The 12,259-nt window shown below is 40.0% G+C and overlaps 1 protein-coding gene across 1 annotated transcript in view; it reads right to left on the bottom strand.

Annotated features, from left to right (window-relative positions):
* Positions 1 to 11,255, bottom strand: part of LOC119721794 — a 61,051-nt gene extending 49,796 nt beyond the window's left edge. Inside the window, exons 1-2 of the mRNA XM_038191751.1 lie at positions 10,806 to 11,255; positions 9,114 to 9,861 (exon numbers count right to left, since the gene is read on the bottom strand). Of these exons, the coding sequence (XP_038047679.1) occupies positions 9,114 to 9,740 (627 nt within the window). The 5' untranslated portion in view covers positions 9,741 to 9,861; positions 10,806 to 11,255. The remainder of the gene's footprint in view (positions 1 to 9,113; positions 9,862 to 10,805) is intronic.
* Positions 11,256 to 12,259: the final 1,004 nt, after the last annotated feature.

Raw genomic sequence — 12,259 nt, 5'->3', positions numbered from 1 at the left:
TTTGTCTTGAAGCAAACCTGACGCACAGTAAAGATGGAACACGCATGCTGCAAAAGAACTTTTCAGCAGTTATCTTATTACACACGTGTGCGTGTTATAATACGGAATGGCGCGCGCATCTTACATGCCAGCGGCTCGACCACGTTGTAGCCGCGTCCTCCGCAATTCACCTTCTCAGCTGCGAGCAAGGATGATTAGCCTCCCAAATTGTTATTATTATTATCTTAGAATAGCGCAATACGCGGAGTGCGGTATGGACCGTGGCCGTGCTACCCGGTACATGGTTACGGCTTGTTGCCATGGATCGACCAATCAGGATCAAGGAATCAAGTTTACTTGAAGATAAATGTGCATGTACATGAAGGTAGTGCCTCCAATATTGAGCGATATTTGCTGCCAATTTATCGTCAACAAACTTACAAAAGAACAACTCGTTTGTGAAAATATTTTTGGTATCCCTAGAAATCTCTAATGTACACATGTACATGTAAACTGTATCTCATGGGTGCAAAACAGTGGAATATCTCAGTAATTAATCAGACAATGCTGAATACCGAATAAGGGGACTTTTGCTTTAAACTGGTCCCTAGCTGATTGAAACACACATAAAATATTCCAAATAATGAAGATACGTCAATTTTTTGGAATATGCATGCAGCTTGAGGTTTTGCAAAAACCTTGTTTGTGTCCGTCAAAATTTTCACTTTTTCCCTCCAAATTCTCCAGGCTCTCTTAAACTCACTTTAAAAATTGGATGATGAGGCAGTAAGGTTCAAATGTTTATGCATGCAGTCAACTTACAATACAGTGACCCGGCTGCCCTTAACAACTTTCCTTTGATTAGTTTTCATAATGGATCCGGCCTGCACAACAAAAACCTACATATCAGCCTGTCAGCGCCAAGTCTCTTTGATGGATGAGTTCTACCGACTTGACCCACTGAAAAATTATTGAAATGACCCAGTTGCCTTGCTGTGTATACATGCACGCATACTGTACACAAAGATACAGTGTTACAGTCACAACTGGAGAATTAACTAACACCTGGACACTGGCACTGTTTTTCCTGGGGTCATTTTTGCTCACAAAAGGGTTTTTTTATATTTATAAAGGAAAGTCTGTCTCAGCCAAAATATGGTTCATAAGGCTGTGTTCATCTCCGGTTTCATTCACACAAAATAAAGTGAGAATATATTTCTATTTCCCCCTGGATGGGATGCCGGCCTGTTGCAGGTTTAACTGCCTGGCTTAATGCCAGCACCCAATAGAAAATTATCCTGCTGCTGCCATCTTGATTTTTTTTCCCCATTCAAATCAACGTAACCAAAGCAAGGCTGGAAGGAAAAATAGTCTGGTTCTTTTTTGGACAAAAAAAATTGTCATTCAGTACTGTTATTGGATACAGGAAACATGACTGAAATGGTGGCAGCATGATAAAGGTCTATGTGGAGAGAGGCTAGTTGTAGTAATATGGCTTGCCCAGGGACACAACACATAGATTGCAGCTGGATTTGAACTTCTGACGATCTGATCACAAGTCCAAAAATTCTAACCACTAGCCCACACTACCCAAAATTTAATTTTCCTGTTGTGTACACAGAGCAGAATTGCCATTCGTACATGAATAATTAATTAGCCATAATTCCAAAACCCTTTGGCCTTTAGTCATGAAATTTCTTGGGTATGTTCATGAAGAGTTGCTCTATTCATGTACCGAGTTTCAAAATTTTTCGTCACTCCATGGCCGAGATCTTAGGCGGGGCAGAATCCGCCCCCCCCCCTCCGGCTGAGAGATGGTCAAAATAACCCGGCCCTTTTAGGGTTAAAACTAGGTTTTTCGGAATTGTTGATTTTACATGTCATTGTACTTTTACCTTGTACATGTACTTGATTTTATCCTTCAGTGGTAAAAAGTGAAATTACTTCTCTCATATTCTCTCATTTCCCTCAGTTCTCTCACAAAATGGGACCCGAAGGACAAAAGCTTAAACTTATCAGGTTACCCTACGTGTGAATAATAATATGCTTAGACAGGCATGTACACTATTGCCAGGAGCAATGTCTTGAAGGTTAACTCCTCACTATTGCATCTCACAAACATCTGCCAAGTGAAATTTCACATCCCACCAGACCAATCTGACAATCGCTGGAACTTGTTCCCAAAGTCCCCCCCCCTTCCCTAATTGGGTGAAGATAATTGGGAAAGGGCCGTGCCCCCGCGTCAAAGAAGGGAGTAAGTTCTCACAGCCAAGCATAACAACCCAAAACGCCAACCCCAAAAAAGACACAAAGAAATGGACCGATTTGGACAGGATAATATGAGTGACTTGCCGTGCTTGGGTAAATGAACCCATTATTACGCTAACAAAATGTGTCCTTTCTAAGGTACACAAAGTACACGTACTATACACATATCTCTACAAAGTAGATCTTTTATGATTCAGCTCTTTGAACGCTTCCAGACTACCAACCAATTTTTTTTCCCAAGGATGAAAAACAAATTGTTGTGTCAATAATTGCAAAAGCTGTGAATCATAAGTACTGGTACAGCAGTTATTGAAGATAACGTTGAATTGTAGACTTAATCAACTTAGCAAATGTACGCCAGCTACATGCAAGTGCAAATGGGTCGTTCCATATTAATTGGGGTCCACTTTTTTTCAAGCTCATTGAAATTATTGTGTGAGGTAAAAAAAGAAATTGTCACACCCCTCCCAACTCGTCTTTCCCGCCCCCTCTACAGAACTTCTAATCAAATTCTTCATGCAGCTAACCCACACATGATTTAAACATCTGGTACACAAATCTAGATGCATCGGAACAGAAAGCTACATGAACACTTTCAAAACCAGAAGTGCACGCAATGATTTTCCACTTGCTGCGTAACTTCCTTGTTAAGAAAAATGCAGTGTACACTTTACAATGTACTATTTCCTGAGTTTCCACCAGTAGGCCTATTTCTGTTGGGCAAACTGTAGAAATGAATCATGACTACACACTCACAGTCACCCAACAACCAATGTTGTTGCCAATACTACTTGCCGCAGAACCGTGCAACACAAGATTTTGTTTTTCAAAGCACATCAGGCTTGGTGGTTTTTTTTTTGGGGGGGGGGGAGGGGGATACCTAAAATATTGCTTTGGACTATAGAAATGTTTAAAATTTCTTTTTGAATGATCTTTGTTACTATTTTAAAATAACCAACAACAATTGAACAAAAAGTTCAACCTCTTCTTTGTTTTATCTCATCGTTAATAATTTTCTTGAATTTTTTTACTGATTTCACTTTATTTGTTGGTTGGGGCATATATGTACATAATATGTACATGTATTCCTTTCCAACATGTGCACAATTGTAGAAGCACAATAAACCAAAGTTCTTAAAAGATCAATACTTTAGACCAAGTAAAAAAAATGAGGGGGCCTCCGAAAAGGAAGGGGGCGGGGACGCTAAACTTGTTTTTTTTTTATTTGGCCTTAGCAGATATGTTTTTATAAATATCAATACTGAATTTCCTGATTGTTTTTACAATTGTAAAAACATACTTTTGATTTACAGATAAAAAATGGATTACTTCCTGAAACTAATCACCAACTTCTGCTCAGCACACCGATACATGTATCACATGACACTACTGTCACTATGTGGTTGGTTTACAAACATTTCTAGTTTTCGTGCTTAGCGTTTCTGGTTTCAATACTTTGTAGCCAGAGGGCAGTATTTACAAGTTTGTCAAGCTTGATTGAAAATAAAATAGAACAATTATGAAACCTACTTACGGGTACAAACAAATCAACAAACTTCATTTGGTACCCAACTTCCTGTTTCAACACAATATTTCATATTTGGACAGACCACCTTGGCAATAAATCAACAGACTAATTTCAGATCATTGACAACATAAGTTGAATCCTAACAATTACACACAAAAAGTACAACAAACCCTGCATGTATGTTAAGCAGAGTCAGTAACTCTTAAAAAATAACACCACCAGAAAATGAAATCGAATAGCATTAACCTTCAAGTTTTAAAACCAAGAAAGGTTTCACAATGAAGCTAGCAGTAGCACGCAGAACAAATTTCCCGGAACAATACAAAAGAGTTGTGACACAAAAGCTGTATTCAATTATTGTGAAAAACAGACAAATAAATTGGACTTCTTTTGCACTCACCATTTCGCTAAACCGCAGCAAATCAATCTGCAAAAGTCTGTTCACCGACTTACAGAAGGTACTTTCTTGGCATCAAGCACAGAACTACGTTCTTAATTGAAGAATTTAAGATGATTTTAAGAGTGTTTTTCCACTAGTCTTCCACGTCTTGTGAAACTCTCTCCAGTCTGCACCTCTGTGTGGGCTCTCAACCGATTATTTGGTCATCCACTTGTCATGCAAATGTTTGCCGGAATTCACTGCCTCGTGACCAGTGTAGAAATCCATCCACTGGTGGACATTTAGGGGAAGCCCCTTTCTCTGCTTAGGCCCATAAAGCCACTCAGTGAACAAAGCACCTATTGATCGCGCCATGGGGCTATGATTGCACAATCTACCAGTACCCTGTTCCTTTGGATGTTTACCTGACCTGTTGCTCAAGTCTCAAGTTGCGACCTTCGGCTGAGGTCACATGACTGGAGCCCCATAAATTCCCCCAAAGAGGATGCCCAAAATACATGTCTACACATGCAAGGTACATACACAAAGGTTTACGAGAAATAAAAATGGTGAGCCTACGTGACATATTTGATGTTTTGTGTGGTAAGTAGTAGTGGTCAGGTAGTAGCAGATCCAGGATTCTCTGAAGGGGTCTGCCCTGCTGGAGTGTTGAAGTGCAAGATTTTTTCGGGCAGGGGGAGCTGCAGTCAATACATGAAAAGACCACCGGCCTAAGTTGCAGACAAGTAAATAAACTGCCATAGACTCCAGCACTTGACAAATATGCGCTCACTTCCGAAAATTCAGGAAAAATACTCACAACTCTCCAAGGTGATTGAGAGTTGAGACACCCAGCAAGTTTATTTCATCATCTTTCATTTTCTGTTTAAGTTTTTTTTGTGGGGGGAGGGGTTCACCAATGACTTTTGGGAGAAAATTCCACACCAACACGATCGCCCCTAAAAGTAGTCCTGTTAGCCCATCGCCATTTTGGGGGAAAAAATTCCTGTACTGCATTTCAAAATAGAGCAATTGTAGGGCCCAATTTCATCTGAATTTCACAGAAATACGAGCTGGCAGTCCTGTGCAGGGCTGCTACCCCTCTATTTTTACAAACCCTCAAGTTCATGGCCCACAAAATGCTCTAGCAGCAAAAAAATGGAGGGCATGCTAATCATGATTTGGCCGGCGTAGGCAATTTCGGGCCTTTTTACTGGCCTGCCACCCTAAAGCAGTTAGGGGCCTATACTTTAAGATTTGTAATATTGAGTGATTATGTTATTCAGGGCATTTAAACAAAAAATGTATTTTTAGTGTCCTTCCCTTCCCCTCTTCCTTGGATCCATCCTTGAAGAGAACTAAACTATGAAAGATTGGGAGAAGTCTTTTTTGAAATGCATTGCATAAAGGAAAAGCTCACCTGAAACTATCAAAGAAATCGAAACGTTGTTTTTTTACAATAATGTAATATGTGTAGAGTACCAAAGTCTGACGTCAGCTGTCTTTGTTCCGATTCACGCGCTTGTTCGCATGCTGATGTCTTCAAACATTTATGGCGCGTGAACCAGAATACGCGACACACTTCAGTACTGCCATACTGAAATTTGTATCCTTGTGGAGACATTTCTTCGTTCTGGCGTACTAAGCTTTTCGCGCTTGAAAGTACAGTTTCAAAATGCTCTTTATTTTAACCAAAATTAATTTCCTTGGCTGAAATTCGGACTTCCCTTTTCTAAAACTCTATCATTTGCGACAGATCAAGATACCTTGGAAATTCCTAGTTTTTGAGTATATTTCGTGAAAACCTTGTGGAGACGTATTCATCTGTAGAAATTGCCCTGTGGAGACGTATACAATCTTTTGTTCCCTATTGTGTGCATGTCTCCAGAGGGCACGGTGTATCAGATCTCTGTTAACTGTAAACCTTAACTGTGGCTTGTTGTGGCTTGTTGTACCAAGATGTCAATTCTAGAAGTCAGCAGTATTGATGTATTCTAATGGGCTTGCAGTTGTATTCCATTCTGTCTTTCAGTGGTATCTTTGCCTCACACTCTTTCTACACAAGTTTATGTGAACAAATTTATGTGCAAATTCTATTTACACATTTCAGATTTTTAAATTTTTTTTAAAAGTTAACAGATAAGTTACTGCATTCAATCACCGTTGGCAGTGTACCATAAATCACCGTATCCACAAACAGACAACCATATCTGAAGCTTATCCCAGCTCATACAGTAGCAAGACCTATTGTAAGAAAAGGAAAAGCAGAGATTGCCTAGAGCCCATTGTATTCAGGTTTTTTTTTCCCTCTTCCCCCAACACTAAGCTTTCCGACAATAGCCTAGTGGTACAGGTACAGCCTTGCCGCCCAACTGCGAAAAGAAAAGGGCTAAGCTAGCAGACGTAACGATAGTGCAACCACATTGTGTCAAATGTTGTTAAATCAACATTACATGTAAACTTATCCAAACAGCAAACTGAAATACTGGACCCGGGTATTGTCGTGAGAGACGCGTTCCTTTTCCGTCATTTTTGACACGTAGATCTTTTTCACGACCCGTCAGAAGCTCGGAACGCTAAATTTCACACGCTGCTATCTGTTTTTCTTACAAAGTAAAAACAAACATTTGAATACATCAGTTGGTACTTGTTCAAGACCTGGTCGGGACAAAAACCTCAAACACAAACATCTCAAGGTTTTGGAAACATCGGATTTCAATTTTGAAAAGCTTGTCCAATGAACTGTTCCCAACATTTGATTTGTATTTTTCTATTTTTTATTGATAAGATCATGAGTTTTGTTCACACGTGCGAGGGTTTGTTCAAACGTGTCTCAGCAACCATTCGGAACATTTAACGACCGACTGCCTATTTCCCAAGGGGGGGCCAACAGAATCAACTGATTGTTCTGGGTGTTGAGTCGGCACATCTACATGTCATTGCTCAAACTTAAACAAACAAGGGGGAAAAAGCCCTAACCGTCAAATCACAAACATCACGAAGGAGTTTTAGAATCAATTCATTGTGGACCCACGCACAAAATTGTTGACGGACGCAACAAACTTGTTCATATATTTACTCAGAGGAAAATTTTTGTCCATTCTTTTTTCTTTTTGGGGGGTTTTCATGACACTTGATTATGTGTCCGTTTGCACTGGCACGTACAAAAACAACGGGCAGGCAAGTAATGTCGACTAGAATTCAATTTGGGCAAAATTGAAATCTGACTTTCGTATTATTTTGGAATTTTTTTTAAATCATGGTTTTCAATCATCTGTGAAGCTTTCTTACAAAAGGCTGCTTATCAATGCTAACTCCATGGGAATCAAAATGGTAATTATTTTATAAGGGTGGAAGTGGGGGCTTTTAAAACTCTGTCAAGACATTTGTACTCGGATGAAAAGTATTAAACTTAAGTACTTGTAATCATAAAAACAGGTATAGTTGTCAAAAGTTCACAAGTAATTCATTTTCAGATTTAGCATAGATGATGTAATTATTCTTATGCCTTAAGTACAGTTTTGAAATATTCCAAGTTGAATTGGGTTTTTTTTGGGGGGGGGGGGACCAGCAATGTCTCTCAGATCTTAGTTTATGTACATGAATATTTTAAAGTCTAATAAATTATTTATCGTCGTTTCTTTTTTTTTTTTATCTGTGGACATGCTCAAGTGGCTTCTTGCTTCAAGCTAAGGTCGTTCTGGCCAGTTAAGCTTCTGTCGTGAGGGGTTTTTAAGAAACGAAAGAGAAAAAAGAATTCAAGTAGAATACAAATCGTTGACTTGGGGGCACTGACGCTCAGCCGTTGAAATGACCCGGCGACATCAGACCGGAGCAACAAGGCCCAGGCGGAAAAAAAAACAACCAGGGAAAAAAAATTTATCTGAGCAAAATATGGAAATCAGATGCTCATCGCGATGGCAAGGGGGGCTGGGGACGGGAATTGTCGCAAGCAATGAGATGGAACGTCATCAATAGTTTTTGCACCATTGCACTCAGAGGGCTAAGAAATCTCAAAGGATAAGAAAATGACAATGTACAAGTATTTATGCAAATTCTTCACACACGAAAAATCCTTGTTTGTCACGACAGCTTTAAAATCAATCTCAAAATATGTCGTCACTTTTATACTTCAATGCACAGAATATTTAAGCATATTATTTTTGAAATATAAAGTTCACAAATCCTTTCAATGGAGTTAATCCAGTTGACTCGATAAACACTGATTTTTTTTTCGTTCAAACCCCAAGGCTAAGGAATTCATTACCGGCATAAGGCCACAGACAAAGATGCACGGAACACGATGACACCAACACACAGGCGGCAATTTAAAATGGCCTGGGCATGATGCGGATAAAAAAAAAAAAATCCTGTTTCGGAAAGTGATTTATGTTGATGGCAGGGCATTACCGCGAGTAGCATGTCACTTACAACATATGCACAAAATGTACTGTCTGAGTGTTTGGTCAGATACAACAAGTGTCTGCGTATTAGCAGACTTTTGGGGAATGGATCGGCAACACACAATGTTAGCTGTGTAGTGTTTCTGTCATCTTGTGCGTGGTTGTGTGCATTGATTCACTCTTGTTGCTTTTGTCGAGAATTTATTATATCGCGTTCACAATCATCCCTTTCCAGTATATTTTCTTAGGCAAACAATTTCCATGCATATTTGTACAAATAAAAAAAAACGTTGTAAACATGACTAACGACAGTGAAAGGCACCCTGTTCCCTTGAGGTTTGACTTATCAAGCTTTCACTGTAGTTTTAAATTTTGCAATATTTTTGACCGTTTACTTGTAAATTGATAACAGTGCTCATGATTACGGATGAAAATCTAATAAAAAATATAAGCAAAAATAAATTGTGGTATTTTGACATAAATCCTACTTCAAATTATCCTGACAAGGATGTTTTATCTATGCTTTACAAAAATGTTACAAACTACATGTACTTACCTTGAGTGAGCAGAACATCCTCCGTTGCTGTTCGTGCGGACTCATACCCCCGATGGCTTCCACAAAGCCTCCACGTTCCACGGCACTGGCTGATCGGGGCTTGGTCACCAGTGCCTCGTTGCTGGAGTGTTCCGACATCATGCGCCGGTACTCTGCGGCGCTCTCAAAGGAACCCCGCCTCAAGTTCTGCTCTGTCCACTTCCACTGGTGCCGGTCCAGGTAGCACTGGGGATGGACATCAAAGTGGTTCTCTTGGAGGCACTCGCAGTTCCTGCAGTTGCAGATCCCACTTCTGCCACCGTTTAGTAGAGAGTGGACCTTCTCGTCTTCGTCCTCAGCGTACCCATAGTCCATCGAGACATCTTCTTCGTAAACATAGTCAGTCTCGGGACCCATAAGGGTGAAGTAGACAGCGGTACCGCCTTCCTGTTTAAGGCGTGCCACCGCTTGACGGAGTTCTTCCCGCTGATGCGGGTCTTGGACCCCAATGGCGTCCATGTCCTCTTCCCCGATCTGCTTGCAGGTCTCCAGATCGTCATAGCCATTGTCAATGAAATCATCCAAGTGGTGGGACAGGTCTAGGGTTCGAAGCCACTCACGGACGATGTTGTTCTCTGGATCTGCCATTGTGCTGTGTATTATCACAGCAGTGCCGGTGCAACTTCTTGAAATCTTAAGCCTGATTCTTTTTTGATGCTGGTTTTTGGATCTGTCTTCAATATGTGACTGATGAGCTATGCATGCAATGCTGAAATGAAAACAATCCTTCATCATGAGAGAAAATAGGTCATTTTCAGGGGGGGGGGTGTTCAGGCATTTTTTTCAGAAAGCAAAGCTGTGAACTTTCAGCAAATATTTGTCGTATGACAAAAGGTTTCCTAATGAAAAAATAACCTTTAAAGTATTCAACAATAAAAAATAAAGAGCACTTCAACACATTTTCCTTCCTGAATTTCAATACGATTGCCAATTTGTGAAAGTGTCCACAACATAAAATAAATTGGCATGTTATCCTCTTCCTGGTTTACGAAAAATGCCACAGGGAAGGTCCATGCACTTTTAAGTACATTTCCTGATGCTATATGATGTAAATTAATTACGAAAACAGGACGCAACAGCAAACTTTTCTGCCATCTGTCAGTGTCATTTTCATGAAATTAAAATATTGAATTAAAAATTATGAAATTAGCAAAAATATAACAAAACTCAATCCAACCTAACTCATAAACTAGCAATTACTTTTACATGGTAGTAAATATACTGTCTAAATTTGATAAGCAGCAGATATGGACTGAACTTATGGTTCTCAAAAATTTGGAAACCGCACATTTTTGAGGGTGTTTTTCAACAAACGCTGTAGTGTAGTGTTGAAAATGTCAATGTTCTGGCAGTGGCAACTACAACTTCAATTCAATAAAATTCGGCCACTTCACGAAGCACGGGGTCCCTAATGTGTTGTGGGCAGACATTGGAGTGTGAGAAGTGAATGATTACTTCTTGTATTACATGTGTACAATCGTTGTCAAGAACATCTCCCGATGACACATCGTGGCCACATGTCATTTTGTGCTATTCCACTTAAGGCCTACTCCGGCCGTACACGAAACGGTAAACAGTGCAGTAATTACAATTGACAAAATCTTCCCCCAAAACACCAAAACCTTACCGACCACGCTACCCAGGAAGACTTACCTGAATGGGAGCTAGGCAGGAAATCGTTGGATGCTGGATTACTTCCCCTGACAAGGGCTGATGGTGGAATTTCTGCGTGATATTTTCTCGTCCATGACAGATTCGGATGCGCACGTTACAACTGCACACTGCGTACCGCGATATGCACCGTGTACGAATAACGACAGCATACATATCAGCAGCAGCATGATGATCATGAATGGACGGCTGGCTGTCCAAAACATCAAGACCCCAACCCTACGACTGTTCTATGTTTTATAATATTTCAAGCTAATAATTCTTTTGCTTTAATAAAAATGTGTTGTTTTTCTTCTCATATGTCTCGTCATTTGCAATTGTATAATTTAATTCGATTGAAGCGATCAAATTAGACCCCAATTTCCGACGTCTCAGACCAAGCCCCGCCCACTCCGGTGACTTATGTTAACTCTCAAACCGACAAAATAGTCGTCTGATGGACGGCCGCCAGCGATGACGTCACTGCTTGGGATTCCCTCCTGTGTGTTATGTGAAGTGCTAGTATTTGGGCATTTTTTTCGAGTGAGCCCGACTACAAAAAAAAACTGTGAACAGATCCGCACTGCACTTTGGCACTGTTCGATACAATTTCAAAGGTGTTGACAATGGTGTTTGTGTTGACTCATATATGCTTTGTTTCAAAGTGTTAGTAATGGATGAGTAATACAATACGAGGTGTGAATTTTAAATTCCTTTGTACTACTGAAATTACATACACCTGCAAAATTATCCACAAGTAAACAGCGCCACCATGTGCTCTTATAGTTTTCAAGTAATACATGCCATTATCTGAATAATGGCATCCACATTTCAGCACAAGATACCCAGACTGAGAAAATTTATTTTGTTAATATTAGGTGACAGACGAATAGTAAACATCACTTCTTTTTTCACAAAATAAATAATGAGACCAAAGAAAAGCGGTTACATGCAAACCACTGTGTCTGAACAGCGCCCTCTGTACGAGCAAGTTTTGGAGCCAACATTATTTTTTTGTGGAACAAAATATAGCTCCCTCTGTTGGACAACAAACATCACACTTTGCATCGCAAACTTGACGAGAGCACCGAATTAAAAGCGTCCTTTATTTCAAGTATATCTGGCATTCTTCCCACACATGGTTTTTAACCCAAAACTACTTCCGGGCCATTCTATAAATTTGAGGTCCAAAAGTGTGGCATTTTGGTGTCCCTGTTTCACCCGACCTGTGTGTAATTTGACATGGAAATATCATTGAAATTGACTTCAAACTATTTGTATTTGTTTAGCAGGCATTTGGCATTACATAATCACTCTTGGAGGCAGAAGACATTAAAGAATGTGTTCTGAATTTACAAAATCTTATCTCAGATGTGACAGGGACACCCCAAAAAAAATTGGACCCCAAATTCACAGAACTATCCTTTGGCCAAACCCATCCACACTGCACCTGGGGT

Source organism: Patiria miniata, unplaced genomic scaffold (assembly GCF_015706575.1).
Source record: "Patiria miniata isolate m_02_andy unplaced genomic scaffold, ASM1570657v1 HiC_scaffold_14, whole genome shotgun sequence".
NCBI lineage: Eukaryota > Metazoa > Echinodermata > Asteroidea > Valvatida > Asterinidae > Patiria > Patiria miniata.
Note: the sequence above shows the minus strand (reverse complement) of the source record. Positions and strands in the feature narration are given on the sequence as shown.